Here is a 19012-nt window from a genome sequence, read left to right as displayed (position 1 = left end):
AGGTAAACAGGCATGGCAGGGAATGGGATTAAAGGAAAGCTGTCTCCCAAACAAACACAGAGCGGAGTTTCCATTCAGAGGAAGCTTCCCTTTGTTTTTAAATGTGTTCTTCAGATACTGAGTCATAGTTTTTCCAGCTGTTGACATGTTTTATTGCATTCCTTTTCCTGTCCTTGTTACCCCATGGCAAGACGAGAGATGTGAGGGCTGTTGTCAGAGTGTAGAGTTAGTCTAACGTCTTTCTCTGACCTAATGCAGCGTAAACCCCAGCTCTGGAAGGAATATCCTCTGTGGCTTAATGTGGGCCAGAGAGATTGTACTACTACTGAACCCTGTTTGCTGTATGTGTGAGGAAGTGTGTGTGTGTGCGCGAGTGTGTTATGACTGTACAGCAGGAATTGGCTGGGGAATCCCAGACTGAGATGATGTAGCATAATAGGAACTTTGTTACCCTGCTGTTTGTGCACATTTAACAGGTTGAGGGGGAAAGTTGTCAAGTATAATTTCGACTTCTGCTGCACTCCTTAGCTCTCTACACATTACCTGTTTTGAGACATGCTCACAGCATGTAGGGTGTTTAGGGTGGAGAATATGGCCCTAAAATAATATCACAATATTTCAGGGTCCAGCAAAGCGCCCGTCTGGAATTCAAACAATGTAAGGTGATCTGACAAGCACTTCATATGAAGCATACTACTGCTATCGTTGCCTGCAAAAATTGTCACCTGAAAACAAAGGAATTGTCCATATATAAAATGTCTAAAGCCCAGACCAGGATAAGGTTATTCTTTCAGCTGTGTCAGTTACTTCCAAACAGTAGTTATTGTAATTTAAAATATTCACTTTCCACATGTGTTTATCAATGATTTGTTATTTCATCAGCAACAACGTATTCTTAAGTTAGGCAGAATTGGTTTTAGTATGTCTCATAGGCTTCACTGATATATTACAGTTAAAAGATCACAGTTTTCCCTGTTAGCCGCTAGGCATCTGTAATCAGATCCATGTCCTTGAACTTTTGGCAAGATAAGAGGGGCAATGATTTCCTTACGGTAAGCACTCAGACGTGGTACCAGGATTAATGGAAGGAAAAGGAAACGGGTGAGTTGAATGAACAAGCAGGCCATACACACACCTAAAAGCTTATCAACGATCAACATAGCAGGGACCAAATTGACTTTGAGCCAAATACATGGCACACCCAGACAGCCACCTTCATGTTCTAAACATTGAGTTGAGGCATCTGGTCAGTGTGACCTCAGCTTACCCCTTCTCTTTCACTCTCCATCAGCATAATATTCACAGACAGCACGCATGTAGGCGCAAGCACAGATAAAGAAACCTAGATAGCTACAGCTAATTTCATTTTGACAGGGCCCTCTCATTACTGTGCCTCCAATTACACCCACACCCCTGAGTCTGCAGTGTAACAGAGCTCCAACAGTGAATAAGGCCATGATGATTATGATTGCTAATGATCATTGTCAGCTCAAGCATTTGAATAGAAATGTGATTCAGCTTGCTTCCTCTCTGTGGGACTGCACATTGAAGAATGGCGCATCATCAGTGAGAAACTTGTTTACATCCCTCAGATTATTAATTTATTCCTGAGCTCAGGTTTGTCTAAGGATGTGTGTCTGGTCTCCCTGCCAATCCGGGAGGAAACGAGGATCAGTGGTGCAATGCTGGAAAGAGCTTTGAAATGGCTGTATCTGATTTGAGCAGTTGGACAAAACGCCACCTCCATAAACACTTATTATTTTCGCCAGCTCTATTTTTCTGCAAGAAAGTCATATCCATTTTCCCCTACTTATTGACCAAGTTTGGAACCTCCTCTTAGGGCTTGTTTTTCTCTACTTTCTCTGATATAAAGTGGGGAGGCTGTGGCTCAGTGGCATAGTGCGCTGAACTTTGGATCCCTGGGGGTTGCCCACAGTACTGAAGTCGCTTTGGATAAAAGTGTCTAACAAGTGACAATGTAGAGGTGTTTCAGTTATCTGTGTCAACCACAGCTCTTGACGGTATGAACACTGACAATATTAGTCATATATATTCAGTGTTTTCACTATCCTTGTGATCTTTTATTTTTGTTACATTCCTGTTGATGGAATGCTGTGAATGCAGGGGTCACCTGAACAAAGATTGACTCAGTCTGCTGGAGTGAGCGTTTAAAGCTGAGACAGGAAATGAAAAAGATGTGCTGTCAGAGTGAATAAAGAAATAAAAACCATCAGGATGTGTGTGTCAGTGGGCTGTATTTTCTTCATTCTGTCTTTTTGTATCACATTCACTCAGTCTCCTGAAACCACACTCCATTACTCATCTATTTCTTTAATAACGGCAGATAAGGATAGAAAGGACAGAGCCCTTTTTAACGCTTATTTAATTACCAAAAGGTAGTGGCTTAAAATAAAGGCTTTTTATGTAATCCTTCAAGTTTTAAATGAGGAAATGTTAGGAAAGAAAAGGCAGCTCTCTGATCAGTAGCCTGCATTAAAATAGCTGCTGTCCTCGTTTTGCTCTTCCTGATGGCGATGTTGTAGAGCTCATCTAGGTTTGGGAAATGGGACAGCTCCTGTGCGTATCAAATCACACATTTAATGATTGAGAAAAATCCAGAGGTGGAAAGGAGCATCAAGCTATGTCTTATATGCTCTGTGGGTTCCCAATGGTCCAGCAGTGAACCAACGTTTTGGCATCATGTCCGAGGACCTGAAGCAAATCTTGCAAGCAGAATGCAAAATGCACTTTTTGATGTCTTTTATACATAAATAAAGATGTGTGTGGGGAACTCACGCAGCGTCAGAAAATAAAACCCTCTCTTTTTTCCTCCATACCAACATCTCTAAAAACGGGGGTACAATGGAGCTGATCCAGATTTGCGTCCGATATCACGTCATATCGGAAATGTGGACCCACGGCACTATCAGAAACGTCGCTGTATCAGAAACAATGCCCGACGTATTTTGGACATAATATAGTCTCTGTTTACATTAGCACGCACCGCTAACGCTCAGAGCTAACAATGTACTGGAGAGAGAATGTGTAAAAAGGCAGGAAATAAAAAAAGGAACTCACCTTGTGGTAAACCCGCGAGAGACAAAGCATTTGAGCTCCATACTGTTTCAGAAATAATCCTTGATGTGGTTTGGAACATGATATGGAATTTAATCACGGCAGCATTTAGATTATCTGCCGATAGAATTCTTCAGGCACAAGCTCCCCCTCCTCTTTTTTTTTTTTTTTTTTTCAAGCTAAGGACCCCGAACCTGCAGTTCTCTAACAGGTATGAAATAGAGGGATATGAGGGATGTCTAAAATGCATGATCTGTTTGGTATTTTGAGCAAAACACATCATACAGTAGACATGTTTTTATATTTTTGTACATACTGAGACCCATAATATATGCCTAAAAATAGCATAACACAAAAATGTACTTAAGTACTGAATCTTAAACTTAAATCCATTTTCAGGATAATATATAAATACAGTACCAGTCAAAAGTTTGGACACACCTTCTCATTCAATGGTTTTTGTTTATTTTAACTTGTTTCTACTTTGTAGATTAACCCTTTATAGGGACCCTTTTTCCTTGATTTTTCCTAAAGTGCAGTCGCAAAAACCATCGAACGCTATGATGAGACTGGCTCTCATGGCCAGGTATTTCTATCATAATAATCATATAATAATCATAATGCATTAGTTAAATTCAATTTTTCAATCAAAAAATATGAACCTGCAAAACAACGAGTGAGTAATCTTGTGAAATAAGTGTAGTGAGTGAAAGTAAAGTATTTGCTTTCAAAGTATAGTACTTATATATATATATATATATATATATATATATATACTTTTAGTGCAAAGTAGCATAAAAAGTGCATGTACTTTAAGTAAAGTGCACATACTTTAGAAATGTACTTAAGTGCAGTACTTGAGTATATGTACATAGTTACTTTCCACAACTCACATTTCCTACTGCAAACCAAGCTATTTTCAAGATTCAAGGAATCACTATAAGCTATAAGGGCTTTAGTTGGTTTGCAGAACAACCGGAACCTTGAAGCAAATTGAGAGAAAGTGTGCTTGTTCTGCACAGCTGACTGCTCTGATGCCTGGTGTGGGTTCATGAATGCAAATGGGAGTTCTGTTTGTTTATGCTGTCTGAATCAAGCTAATTGGAGCCTAATTTAAATTGAATTTCTCATCCTGGAAAAGACATCCTCTTCTTATTAAATATATTAAGTGAATAAGGTTTTATGACCAACAAATAAAAAAGTTGAACCATGACCAGAAATACTTCTTTCCTTTCAGTGTAGTTTTTATACTGAAATACTTTATATGAAATATAAAAGAATGTTAAGGTTTGATGCACATTGGTTGACTTTCAAACATACTTGTTGTAAATTGTAACTTTGAAAGATTCTCTATAAATTCTCTATTGCTGCATATCTTACATACTGTACAGCAGACAGACAGTGAAGACACTATTTAAAGAGCGCTGGACTGGCTGTGTCTGAGAGGGAGTGCAGCTCCACTCAGGCTGTAAATCCTGTTATGTCACAGATGATCAGCGGGCCATGCAGCGGATGTAGAGCATGTGGAGCAGAAAGAGAGTTCACACAGTGACCATGAGGATTACACGCCCTGTAAAAGCACATCCTATTGGTCCGAGTGGGATAAGACGATTGTAATCCGAGTTGCTATTGGAGACGGTTTGATTAAATCTTGTTGGTTTGGAAGCAGTCCCATTTGTCCTACTTGGATCCCACTCATTGTTGACATCTTTGCGTGAGCAACAAGGGCAACACCCATTTTAATGTAAATCTGAAAAACATATTATAACCTATCCTTATCACCTATATATTTTGCATACATATAAAATACGATTATATTAACTTTTTTGTGGTTTATAAGAGCTCTACAGGGAGAAAAAAGCAACAATCTGCTATAGGTTTCATTTTTTTGGAATAGGCCTAGTGATGTTTGAAATGACTTGATTCTATAATGATATTTGACTTATTGATCCTCTTAGTCAGAACTTTTCTCAATGCTCTGAATGCTTTTAACCTGGAAAATATGTGAAGAAGATTTCAAATGAGAAATTGTTTTAATACAACCTCTCCATACCGGTTTGATCAGCTCAGATTGTATTACAACTACTATTTTATTAAAGGGGCCCTTTTATGCTTTTCAGGCTTTTCCCTCTCCTGCAGTGTGTTCTAGAGACTCTTGTGCATGTAAATAGTCTGCAAAGAGCAGACTGTGCTCCAATTTCAGACAGAGGGTGAAAATGAGCATTATATGGCCCCTTACACCTTCATTTATTCAGGGGAAGTTTACTGAGAGTAATGCTCACCTTTTCAGGAACGCTCTGAGTCCAGGTGTGATAGATACATATTTTTTGCTCCACAGATCACCAGAAGTTGGAGCGAGAGGCCCGGATCTGCCGCCTGCTAAAGCACCCCAACATTGGTAACTAGTACTCCCTTTATCTTTACTATATCTCTTCCTTTCTTTCCTCTCATGATGTCTCAAAAAGTGTTTAATATATATCCATATGTTTCAGCTTAGCCCTGAAGACAGTTTTGTGGGTAAGCCCTCAAGAAGGTTTTGAATTGAAACTTACTATATCCATAGTCAATTTCATCCTGTTCTCCAGGGTTTTTCAACCTTTTTTCAGCCTTGAGTAAAATAGTTACGACGCGAGGAGCGTGCACACACACGGTTGTGGCTGGTCTCAAATGTAATGTAACCACTGCAAATTAACACAGAATTCTTAGAGAAGAATCAGCAGGACAGTGAGTAAACCAGTTTACATTAATATACGACTGAATGTGGGGATTCTTTCAGTACTGCGGCCTACAGCTGCTGTATCGTATAACATCTCTTTCACTTCATGGAACCCCTGTAGCATGTAAAGTCAGAAACAATCATGAACCAGCAGCCTCTGAGAGGTTTCACCAGAGTGTAGGGCCGCTAACGCACAGCCACTTTGACCTCATCAGATGGGCTAAAAACCGCAGCTGCTACAGTCTGAACTCTACACACATCTGATGTTTGGTTATCACTTCATATTCTGGTTTTATGAAGGAGTCGTCCGGTCAGCTGGGCACATATAGGTTCTATACAAGTGTGTTCTTTGACAACAGTGGACTTGAGCATGTACAAAATGCTGTATGTGTACGGCCACTTATGTGAAGAACTGCAAATATTATTTATCCGAAAACAAATGGAATATCGCCCTGCGCTTTGGCAGTGATTCCCCCGGGAACGCAGAAGCCTTAATCTGAACTCATAATATTATCAAAGACTTTCTTGGCGAGTAAGATCCAGAATTTAGCACCGTCGCCTCTCAGTCTGCAACTGAAATGGTGATGTTTCATTTAGAGATGACTTTAAAGCTTGTTGGGACCATGGCACTGTTGGATAGCTTTTACACACTCCAAGCAGAACGGAGCAGCTGCGCTCGGACCCCGGTGAGAGTTAATCCAAACAAAAGATAACCTCTGCTGAATCCCCTCCAGCTCACCGTTTCCACCTTCTTTTGACCACCTCTCATACTAGGCTCTTCATCTGGGTTAGAAGTTTGTCCAGGACTCAACTCAGTCTGTGTTAATCACTTCGGGTTTATTTAAATTACTTTTTGGGTGTCTTAACCTATAATAATATATGATTATGTATTAAGTGATTTATTTGTTGTATTAATAATATAGTGTTAAATAAATGTATTGCCTACAAAATGAAGTGTATATAAGTAGCGTAATGTGAAAATATTCAAGCACAAGTATCTGCATTTTTTTACTAAATGAACATCACTGAAGAAAAGTGAATACTGGTTGATTCCAGAATGAATCTGAAATTATATATTGATTACTTGCAGCATCTCTCCAGCCTGCCTCTCTTCACAGTCACTGCTACTGTAGCAGATAGTGTGTCATTACTATTCCATTCATACTTCATTCAGCGGGAAAGCCCTCATTATTTCAAGGTTGTCATGGTGCTGATGGATCTCAGATGTCAATCAGGAGACTCGCTAACGGGGACAGGGCGTCTCTACAGGGGGAGGTCCCTTTGAAATCTTCTCTCCCATCCTCTCATGTGATGTATTCCATCATAAGAAGTCAATCGTTGTGTGTTATTAGAGCCAAAATCAATTGTATCTGAGTGTCCAAATGTGGTATCGTAGTGGCGAAAATGTTCATGTTCACTAACCTTAGTGGGCTAGAATGGGGTTCCAATAGGATAATATTAGGGTCACAACAGAATCAAATCCAGGCATCGGGTCTAACTTCTTTTGAACATATCTTATTTTTCACAAACTGATTATTGCAGGGAACCTAATTCAAATTACACAATTTAGCTTGAATCTTTCAAATGATGAATGGAAACATGTAATTTCCTTGAAAGCCCCGGGCACTTTATCCAGAAACAGCAACGTTCTGATGTCTAAAGTTCTGAACCACACTGAGAGAAGACCCCTGCCCCCTGAGTTTTTCTGCTGCCTGTAGATCAACATCCTGAATAACTCTTTCCTTCCTCCCTATAGTGCGGCTCCATGACAGCATCTCAGAGGAAGGATTCCACTATCTGGTCTTTGACTTGTAAGTGCAGGGTTTTTTATTTCTCACATCACATTAATTCCCCTTTATAGAAACCTTTTTTATAATTATTATTATATATCTTTTAAGTATACAAATAAATTAATTTCAAAAAGGGAAGATATGCCAGATTATAACTAAAAGATCAATTCCACCATGCATTCCCTGGGCAGGTAGGCTACACACATAACCTAGTGCCTATCACACTAACAATTAGAACAGATCAAATAAAGATGTATACATATAATTAGTACTTTAGTCATAAATAACTACAACTTTACACTGAATCTCCAATTACAGTAATATTAAAGGTCCCATGTCATGGCCATTTCAACTGAACATAATTCCATTGTTGAGGTCTACTAGAACAGGGGTTCCCAAACTTTTCAGCCCGCGACCCCCAAAATAACAGTGCCAGAGACTGGCGACCCCCTGTCGACGGGGGGGGGGGGGCGGTGCTTGAGAAACGCTGCGCTAGTGGATTGTCAAAGATTTTTTTTTATATGCGAACGTTATTATTAATAATAATAAAAAAATTATAAAAAAGATTTATCAAATTTTTTTAATTTTTTTTTTAATTTTCCATTTTAATTTTGTAATCATCTCGCGACCCCCACTTCGGGAACCCCTGTACTAGAATAGATTCATATTGTGCAATGTTCCAAACTCACATTGGTATAGTATGTGTATTCACTCTCTGTCCTAAACGGCTTGTTGGAGTTCCTGCCCCCCCTACCTGTGAGCCCATTGTGCTCTGATTGGTCAGCTCGCCCCCTCTGTTCTAATGAGTCCACCACCGTTACAGCGGAACATCAGTGATTATGTGTTACGATGGCCTTAGCAACCAGAAAATGACACCAGTAAGGACAAACAGATGAGAATGCTGCGTGGGGTCTGGGTGCCGTGTTGGCGGGACGTTGCGGGGCTCGCTGCTGGAGCGGACAGTGTGAGCTGGCTTGCTGGTGTTGTTTCCTGGTTGCTCCGTGGGGTCTGCGGGACATGGCGAGGCCCGACGAGGCCGGCCCAAATTCGGCCGGAGCACACACCCGCAGCCTGGCTGTGGGTCTGCGTGTGTGCTCGGACTGGGCCCGGGCCTCGCTGTGTGTGTGTGTGTGTGTGTGTGTGTGTGTGTGTGTGTGTGTGTGTGTGTGTGTGTGTGTGTGTGTGTGTGTGTGTGTGTGTGTGTGTGTGTGTGTGTGTGTGTGTGTGTGTGTGTGTGTGTGTGTGTGTGTGTGTGTGTGTGTGTGTGTGTGTGTGTGTGTGTGTGTGTGTGTGTGTGTGTGTGTGTGTGTGTGTGTGTGTGTGTGTGTGTGTGTGTGTGTGTGTGTGTGTGTGTGTGTGTGTGTGTGTGTGTGTGTGTGTGTGTGTGTGTGTGTGTGTGTGTGTGTGTGTGTGTGTGTGTGTGTGTGTGTGTGTGTGTGTGTGTGTGTGTGTGTGTGTGTGTGTGTGTGTGTGTGTGTGTGTGTGTGTGTGTGTGTGTGTGTGTGTGTGTGTGTGTGTGTGTGTGTGTGTGTGTGTGTGTGTGTGTGTGTGTGTCATTGAGTTCCATGTAAAAAAAAAAAAAAGAGTTTAAAAAGCTGAATATTTCTAAAAGTATAAAATATTTTGAAAAAGTTGAAAGTTTCTCATTGATTGCTGAACAGGCTAAATAGTTTGATATTTCAATGGTTTCTGTAGCTGAAAGTATGCTGAAGTTATTGAGAACCAAAGTATTGGTTGAAATAACAAGAATAAAGATTCGAAGAACTATAGTGGAATGCTCTGGCACAGCACTCCACTAATAAGGGCAAACAATATAACTCACGGACTGCACACATTCTTACAAACAATACACATAATTAATTCATATTTTCATGAAACATTTATAGAAACCTTTGGAGAGTGTTCATGTTTTCCACAGGTCACGGAAATGTTTAGCTTTAAATTTTATTTCAAGTCATTGTCCATGTTTTAGAAAACTGACTAACATGGTTAGAGAAACTAAAAGAAACAAAATACAAAACCTTCAATGGTTTCTGTATCCTGGGGATGCATTTGTTATATGGGGGTAATATTGTTGTTGCTTGGGTGTGGGTAAAATAACAGTGTAACATGGGTTTAATAAATACCAATAAATATGGGACACAAATACTATAAAGGGTAGAATTCAACAATAAGAGATTACCTCACTAAGGACAGAAGAGGCGAAGGGGAAATCTAGCCAGCAGAATGTCAGTGGTTCGATCCTCAGCTTCTGCAGTAATCCCGACAAAGTGTCCTTGGCTGGGTAAGATACTTGACCGTAAAATTGCTATAGGCATGTCATACGATATTGAAGTATGAGAGTCACTTTGGATCAAAGCGCCAGCATGTAACGTAGTCTTGAAGTTTAAAACTGGCAGTTTCCCTTTACCCTTCATCATATTAACATACATTGTGCTATGGGCTTATCTTTTGTACCTTTTGAATTGAAACCTTCGGAAGTAACTTGTCATTATTTTATGTACATTTTTTTCTGCACCTTGATTGCAATTGGCATTGCACAGGATCCTCTCTCTGTATTCTGTCCATGACCTCATGGAAACACACTGAACTTCTTCCAGCTGAATGAACGTTATCAACATACAGTACGAGCAGGATTTCAACATTGTGGCGCGAAAAGCACAACATATTTATTTTCAGTTGGTATGGAAAAGAATAGCTTCTGGAGAGATTTGTTACCCAGCAACATCATCCTGCACACCCTCCAGACGCAGACATTAGCATCTGTGGTTTTGCAATTAACGTCATTTCCAGACATTAGCCACGTTCACACCGGAGTACTTTTCCCACTTTAGTTCCGATATAGTTCCGAAATGTCGCGTTCACACCAAAAAGAGCCGGAACTAAAATGAGTTAATGAGAACCTTTTTACCCCCTTTTCCGTCCCAGGGACTCTCATGCGGCTCTCTTGTGAGAAAAAGAGCTATATTTCTGATTGGCTGGGCGGATTGGCCACACAAAATAAAACATGGGAGCGGTGGAGATGAGGAGGTGTCGGCGTTCTGGCGATTTACTCGGAAGGCTTCAGTAAAAGCTGCTGGGACTCCCAGCAGCTTCTACTAAGTTCTCATGCACCTTTGTGGGAAAAGTACTGCGGTGTGAATGCGCCTAATGTTTTTTCTTTCCTGCTGTCTTATTCTAGTTTTGTCTGTCTCTTTGTTTCCCCTCCATTCAGAGTCACCGGTGGAGAGTTGTTTGAGGACATAGTTGCCAGAGAGTACTACAGCGAGGCCGATGCCAGGTCTGTGTCTTGTCTGTTTGATCATTCTGAATGTATTTTAGAAATGTGGTGTGAAACCCTTTTAGTCTATTTTGGCACCAAATGCATATTCAAGGAGATATGCACTATATAGCAGTTAATACAACTATATCCATGCAAATCTTTAAATAGCGTATTACATATCTTTTGGATCCACGCATTTTAAACAACAAACCTTGCTAATTATGCAGTTTACAAACGTTTCTGTGGTGCAGCCTTTGATATGCCTTTGAGAGCCAAAAACTGTCTTTATACATTTCAAGTTTTACCTCAGTTTTTTGATTATGGATCTATTTCCCCCAATTTCTCCTCCTATGAAAACACTCAAAAAGAACCATGTCTGTTTTGGTTCAGTAAAGCAGCTTTACAGCATTACCTTTAAAGCATTAGGCTGTTAGAATAGAAGCAGTTGTTGTTATATGTTGAAAATAAATGATTTCATAATGTTAGGGGCTTCACATGGGAATAAGACATGAGATAGTCAGATACATTAGCAATGATAACGAAGCTTCTTTTAAATGACTGACTTCGGTTACAAAGGTTCAGTTTTGAAAAATATTAATAATAAGAAAAACCTCATCAAGAGTTACAAACTGTTTTGCAGCTTTATTAGACAACTGTTAATTTAAACAAACAAAAGCTTAATATGAAAGGATCTGGATTCGGTTTTGATGTGGATTTGATTGGTTTGTAAAAGTTCATTTAAAGATGACCTCTGAAGTTGCTTAAACAATGGGCATGCATCATATGTATTTGTCATTACTTGTCTATTTAAATTGCTTAAAGAAACAGTTCAACTATGTGCTTTCTTTCCAAGAGCGACATGTGTTAAATACTGATGTGGTTAGCCTAGCTAAGCACAAAGACTGGAAAGACGGGAGAACAGCACCCTGGCTTTGTATAGAGTTCAAATCCACCACCAACATCTTTTGAAACTCTCACTAATCAAGTGGTGATTTTTACTTTTCTGTTGTTTTAGGAAACATTTCTTTATTAGAAGAATCTATACTTGTGTTTATTGACTCTGGAGACGCTGCAGTACCTAACATGCCAGGCCAGCTGTTTCTCCCTGTGTTCAGTCTATGCTAATCCAGGCTAACTGCATCCTGACTCCACCAGGAAAACATAAAAACAATTATTATCTATCTTTTGAAGGAAAGCAAATCTTTTATTTTGATAATGTTGAACTATTCCTTTAAAATGTATCCTTTGTCAATAAGCTATTTTGTGTGTTTGGTGTGTTCTGTCAGCCTGTTCCTTTGTTTCCTGACATTTACCTGTTCTCCCTCTTCCTCTCCTTCTTGCTTCTGGCCTGGTCTCTCTCCTCCACAGTCACTGCATACAGCAGATTCTAGAAAGTGTAAATCATTGCCACGTAAATGGCATAGTGCACAGGGACCTTAAGGTTAGTAAGTGACCACAGTAATAGCTAAAAGAAAAGTTCTGCCCTCCTGCGGCACCTTGCCTGCTCCTCCACTGTCTGATCAATCAACCAATTAACCTTCACTGAGTGCCGCCTCCTCCCAACCCACTCCCCCCCTCCACCAGTCACCCTCACACACCTAAAATCCACCTGCTGCAGGGCATTGTGGGCAGGTTGGCTGGAGAGGAGGCGGTATGCCAGGGCACGAATTGCATGTAACATCTGTCAAACGCCATGCTCTGATACAACCACTGAGAGGCTCCACCTGAGGGGCGGAGGGTGGGTGACAAACACCTATGGGTGACAAACACCTGTGACAATTTGAATTCCAAATTTGGACTTTAGATTTTTCTAGTTCTGCAGGTTTTATTATATAAAATTTGTAGTGTGTTTCAACATCAAACCCTCCACTGTCAGTTTGCACCACAACCTATGTAATGAACATCAACTATAACATTGGATATTTAACAGAGGATGTAACTCACCCTAGGGCAGTGGTTCTCAAACTCTTTCTGTCATTCCCCACTTTGAACAGGTGGGCCTTTTCAAGCCCCACCTGTCCCTCATCGCTCCAATAAAATGGTCGGCCAAACTTTTTTGTCAAATTTTCAAATGTATCGTTCAATAACAATATAAAAATATATCTATAACAAATAACATCAGTTCAAAAACAGAGAAAATCAATAACAAATAACACTTCAGAAATAGAGAAAATAAAAGTGCAATGGTGTCAACCCTTGCCTCAAATAGGCTGAGTTCCAAAAATATAGAAAAAAGGCCTACTTTGCATTTGTGTTATCAATGGTAGGCCAAGCTTAAAATTGTCAAATGTATTTAAATAACGTCAAGTTCTTATAAAAAATTACATCAGTCAATAATAACAACCGCCGTTAGGAACATTATTCATAAATACCGTTTATATAGTCCAGGGGCGGATCTAGAAAAATATTCACGGGTGGCAGGAGGGTGGTAGGAGATTTTGAGGGGTGGCATCCCCTGGCAGAAGTATATGCTGATTTAATCATACATAATACCTGACGTGGAAAAGTTACTCGTGGATGGGGCTACAGAGCTACTAGAAAGACAGTCGAACCCGGTGCATTCCTCCGTCTGAATGTGGTGCACTTTTGCTAAATGTTTCGACAAATTGCTCGTGTTACCGCCCTTACATGCTAAAATCTTATTGCACTATTGGTCACGAGCATTGTCCACATCGAGACGGGTAAAGTTTAACCACACCTCGGAGTGCGTTCTCTCCGCCATCTCCTCTGTGTGTGTGTGTATTGCATGCATGTAGCAGCTGCGTGTGTGTAAACTGCCCCGCCCTCTCACAAGCAGGCGGGGGAGAGAGATCACTCGCCTGGATTGGAAAGATCTAAAATACTAAAAATATAGTCATAGACGCATTTTGCAGTCTTTTTGCGTATTAGAAACGGAGTTGGCGACACCAAAACTGCAATATAATGTTTGTGAAGCAATAATACATATGACATATATTTTGTACATGTCTCCAGTAACGATAAAAAGACCAATAACGTCGGAGCTTAACAGTACCACAGTCTTTAATAATTCAGCCCCGGGGCCCGTTTAATACCGGGGCTCGGTACCCATCCCTAGTTACAAGACTCGCGTCTTGTGCTGCATTCACTTGCACTCGGACATTAGAGATTTTCTCTCATAAATGCCCATGAGCCACAACTTTTCTTTCAAAACAAAGCTGCCAGCTGGGGTGGCAAGGCTACTTTTAGGGTGGCAGTTGCCACCCCGGTAGATCCGCCCCGGCCCCACATGTGAAACACTCTCACACAACATACTGAAATCACATGTGTGTATGAGAGTGTTTTGTGTGTGTGTGAGCAGGTTTGGGAGGCGTGTGGCGTAGTGGGTTGTCCGTAGGTGCAGTCAGCATGTCGTTGTGTCCCTGAGACACTTCACCCCAAATTGCTCCTGTGGGGATTGCCCACAGTATTGAGTATGTAAGTCGCTTTGGATAAAAGCGTCTAACAAGTAACATGTAATGCTCGGATTGGCCATCTGGAGATTCGGGACTTTTCCCGGTAGGCCGCTGCCGTTGGTGGGCTGCTGGCTCTGGCATAGGTGAGCCGTGGTCTTTCACAGTGCCGCTGCGCCAGTAATGGCCCGTCCACACGGTAGCGTGCGTTGAAGCTTCAACGCAGCTTCCCATTCACTTTGAATGGGGTGACGTCAGGCTTTGCCAAACTGTATTGTGGTTCCGTGGCGTCACGTTGCCTCCGTTGCTCGCTTCGAAAGTTGAGAAAAGGTCAACTTTTCAAGTTTCGACGGAAGCGTCAGCCAATCAAATCATATGCCAGTACAAGCTCTAGCCAATCAAACTGCGTGCTGGTGTGTCCGGGGAGGGAGATTAATTTGATTGTTTTTTGGTCGCGCTCCATACACGCCCACCGGCAAGCTTCAACGCGCGCTGCCGTGTGGACGCTGCATAACGCATCCCCTACCGCAAACACCCGCAGTTACGAGGCTCCGTTGCGAGGCTCCGGCGCAGCGGCGCTGTGAAAGTCCACCGCTGTTGCGAGTCTCCGGCTGTAACAGTCCACTACTGCCCGCGAGGTCCCAGGTTTGATTCCGGCCTGAGGTCCAAAACATTTATAAAAACATTTAAAAAGTATCTCCTGTTCATCGCGTCCATTCGCGACCCACCTATCACAACTCTGCGCCCCACATTTTGAGAAACGCTGCCCTAGGGCAATTTGAGAGGAATAAGAATTATCCTTGTCAATTTTGAAATTGTGATTCAAATAAGTCTAACTTTTCTTATAGTATTAATGGTCCCTATTGGATCACTTTAGTAGTGATTATTATATCAAGCATTATAAAAAACATACATAACTTAGTTATCCTGGAGCTATAAAGAAACTAATATTTTTGTGCACAGATAACTAATATGTATTTGTTTCCTGGTAGGAGTGAACTGAACACAATGGCATCAAACTAGTTTCAGTTATTTCCAATTTGTTGTTTTGACAGAATAAGGGAGAAACACCTACAAACTCTTCAAAATGTTTGGCCTCTAACCAAGAACACGTAACAGAGTCACCATGTCCTCCTCCCCCGTCTCTCAGGCTCAGCCTCCAGTCGGCCGGGGGCTTACCACACTTCTGCTCTGAGACTCAGGGAGACTTTGCCGTGTTGTCCCAGCAGCAGACTGTGACCACGTTCCAGCTGTGTTTTTATTTCTTGGTCATCGCAGCAAACATCAATTGGAGACCTTGGCAACACATACAAAAAACATCAGAAACTTTGAGTAAATGGTACAATTAGCTAAATTGTCCCTCAGTATGGCTGCTGGGTGAGTACGTTTCCACACTGCTGCACAGTGTCATGCTAACAAGGCCAGGGGCCCTGAGTGTCAGAGCCCCTCACCACAGACAGGGAGGGAGCTGTCACTAACCCTGCCTCCTGCTGTCTGCATGCAGTCATTGCATTCAGCAGATCCTAGAGGCTGTGCTCCACTGCCACCAGACGGGCGTGGTCCACCGTGACCTCAAGGTAAGTGAACTCACCATGAAGACCAATCAAAGCATTCTATCCTGCAGCCTCACACTCCAACACCTTGTATTCTTCCGTCCATGTTGATTCTTCTTCTCACATTACCTCTGCACTACTTCCAGGATCACGTTTCTATTTAATATCAACTTCCCTCTCACACTGAGCAGGCTGTAGAAGAGTTAATGGGCCTGAGAATGAGGCTGGCAGTCCTCCAGGCGCTCTGCAGCTGTAAACAGCAGAGCAGTGTAACAGCCACTCTGTATCTGGAGGAGATCTGCCATGTGCTGTGGAGTGCTCAATGTTCTTTATAATGACTTCGAGTAAAAGGACAATTAATTAAATCAAGCTCTATTTATTTACGAGAATATAATCCTAATCAAATGCAAGATGTTTGTATAAAATATGGCAAAAGAAGCATTTGTCGTGCATCTATGCTTTGATGATCAGTTAAAAAATGCACCTAAAAGGGATTTAGAAAATAATTATAGTCAGTCTTCTTGGCAATAACAGATTAATTTGTCAAATTATTATCAGATTATTTGAAGAGAATCACCAACAGTTTTTACTTAGATTGTTTGTCAGTTCATATTGGGGGATATAAAGAGACACACTTACTGTTGATGATGGGATGTCATCTGACTGAATGAGCTATTTGGTGCAGTTTTCCCTTATTTACTCAGGCCTTGTTTTAACCAATGCAAAATAAAACAGAAGTTTTCAGGGCCAGTTGTTCTCATCTTGTTTGTGAGTATGAGCACATGCATCTTCTATGCTGTGTGAAATCACATAATATTTCTCATTATTTCCTGTCACACAGGTTAGATAAAGGCTACTAATTGTCTACCATGTAGTGTGTTATAACAACATGGAGAACAATCACCAACCAGCATCCTGACTCAGATCTTACTCTCTTGCTTAGTTCTCAGCTTCTATGTTCTGTGATGATGACCTGAAGAATGTCAAATCTGTAAATATGGCCTAGAAAAAGAAGATTAATTATCTTTTTAGAGAATCATGTATCTCAATATAGGATGCCTGCTTTCTAGTAAATTAAAACTTAAACTTAGTCAAATGAAGATGTACTGCTAATAAAACTGCTCATAATATAGATCATCTATAGGGTCATGGTCACTTACTGAAGTTGACTGTTGAATGTATTTAATTGAGGTTAAAAGTCTCGTCTTTGGAGGATGATGGACATTATATCCACAGTGGTCCCGTCTCTCTTGCTGCTTTTCTGACTGTAGTTTGCTCCCAAAGCTCTGATTTGATAATCAAATGAAGCAGGTGTATCTGAAGTTTTGCATTTGCTGACTGCCCTCTCTGCCTGCTCTGATTGGCTGTCGCCAGGCAGCTGCTACGGCTCGCTGCAGAAACACAAAGACAGACAAATACAAACAAAACAAATAAGCAAGCTGCAGAGCATGGGGCCACAACACTGTTGGCTATATATTAATGGGGTGTAATTGCTCAGGATCACACACACACACACACACACACACACACACACCCACACCCACACCCACACCCACACCCACACACACACACACACACACACACACACACACACACACACACACACACACACACACACACACACACACACACACACACACACCCACCCACACACACGCCCAGCGATGCGTAGCTGTCTTAATCAAGTTCTTGTAGAGTTTTTCTTGAATGGTCAAGACACATGTTTTATTGCATGCTGTCATCAAGTGTCATTACTTTTTTTGAGCAGAATGTCTTTTTAAGGCCTTCTTTTTCCAATAGCACGACACAGAAATGCTTCAACGTAGCTCTTCTTATCATGATAGTTAGTTGTTCATCTTGGGATCAGTATGTGTGACACCAGTCTCAATTTAAGTAACAATTTACTATCGTATTCTTAAAACAATGTTGGTGTCTGGTAGATGCTAAAGAAAACAACAACACAGGTACAGATATATTATCTTTTTTTATTTCATCCATCCTTGGCAAAAACAGGCTCCTACATTACCCATAATGCAACTCATTTGCTGACAGCTCAGTCATAGGAGTAATGCAATGCAACTTTATTGTCCACCCAATTGTAACATTTTCTTCGGCTCACGAAAACATAAAGCAACACAAGAACATGTAACGTATACAATCCAGGCCATCCGGACCAGTTTGAACTCAAACATAAAATATCTGCTTAAAGGTGGGGTAATTTTGGAGAAACCAGCTCCAGTGCGCTAGAATTTGAAAATACACAGCCGGAAAAAATCTGCCACTTCCTTACAGAGCCCCTCCTCCAACACACACGAACGCGCACATGACCAATGAGGGCAGGAGATAAGTTTGTGCACAGATGGAAGGCTGACAGGCAGGTAGGCCATCCAGTTTAAATGATTGGTCGTGCTTTTTACAGTACTACGGCTTCCACAGATGACATTTTTTAATGGATTTTTTGTCAAAGCACTTACGATATTCATTGCTATCGGGATGTTAAGATCATTCCATGGAATATAACAACAAGTGTATCTCAAGCCGGTTTCTCAAACTTGACCGTGATTTAATTGTAATACACGTTTCAAAATGATGCCGAAGTAACAACATACTGATACCGGTTAGTAAAAACCATGAATTATTGCTTTGACAAGTCTGCAGACAGACGGCAGGCGAAAAACCTTTTTAAAATGCGTGATCTTCTTATTATAGACACATGCATTTCCAAACATTTGGTCTACCTACGCTGTAAAATGTATTATCTCTTCGATTTACACACGGCATGTGTTGCACGTCTGTCCGTCCTGGGAGAGGGATCCCTCCTCTGTTGCTCTCCCTGAGGTTTCTCCCATGTTCCCCTTTAAACTGTGGGTTTTTCTCCAGAGGTTTTTCATTGTACGATGTGAGGGTCTAAGGACAGAGGGTGTCGTTTTCTCATACTGATATTCTGCACAAACTGTGCTGTTGTATTTACTGTAAAGTGTCTTTAATGTAGGATATTTTTATTATATGTACAGCACTTTGGCTCGACCAAAAATCGTTTAAAAATATGCTTTATAAATAAAACTTGTTTTGATTTGTTGTCTAAATGGAGATCGGCTAAGCTAACGCAATATAGGCTATATGCTCCGACCATCCACACTCACAACGGCCTATACAGACATAAATAAACCAGCAACTGTATTCGCCATGACACACACAGTCTGTGG

The 19012-nt window shown here is 41.1% G+C and overlaps 1 protein-coding gene across 8 annotated transcripts in view; it reads left to right on the top strand.

Moving 5' to 3' along the window:
* Positions 1-19012, top strand: part of camk2d1 (calcium/calmodulin-dependent protein kinase (CaM kinase) II delta 1) — a 107432-nt gene that overhangs the window by 43176 nt on the left and 45244 nt on the right. For 4 of the 8 annotated variants that reach the window (XM_079669790.1, XM_079669796.1, XM_079669794.1 and 1 more), the window contains exons 3-6: positions 5414-5473; positions 7548-7602; positions 10796-10861; positions 12212-12284. In XM_079669790.1, the coding sequence (XP_079525916.1) occupies positions 5414-5473; positions 7548-7602; positions 10796-10861; positions 12212-12284 (254 nt within the window). Of the gene's footprint in view, positions 1-5413; positions 5474-7547; positions 7603-10795; positions 10862-12211; positions 12285-15757; positions 15831-19012 lie in introns of all 8 variants that reach the window. The other 4 variants (XM_079669795.1, XM_079669793.1, XM_079669791.1 and 1 more) reach the window with 1 other exon arrangement.

This window comes from Notothenia rossii, assembly GCF_949606895.1.
Source record: "Notothenia rossii genome assembly, chromosome: 3".
Classification (NCBI taxonomy): Eukaryota; Metazoa; Chordata; class Actinopteri; order Perciformes; family Nototheniidae; genus Notothenia; species Notothenia rossii.
This window is presented reverse-complemented; position numbering and strand designations above follow the sequence as displayed.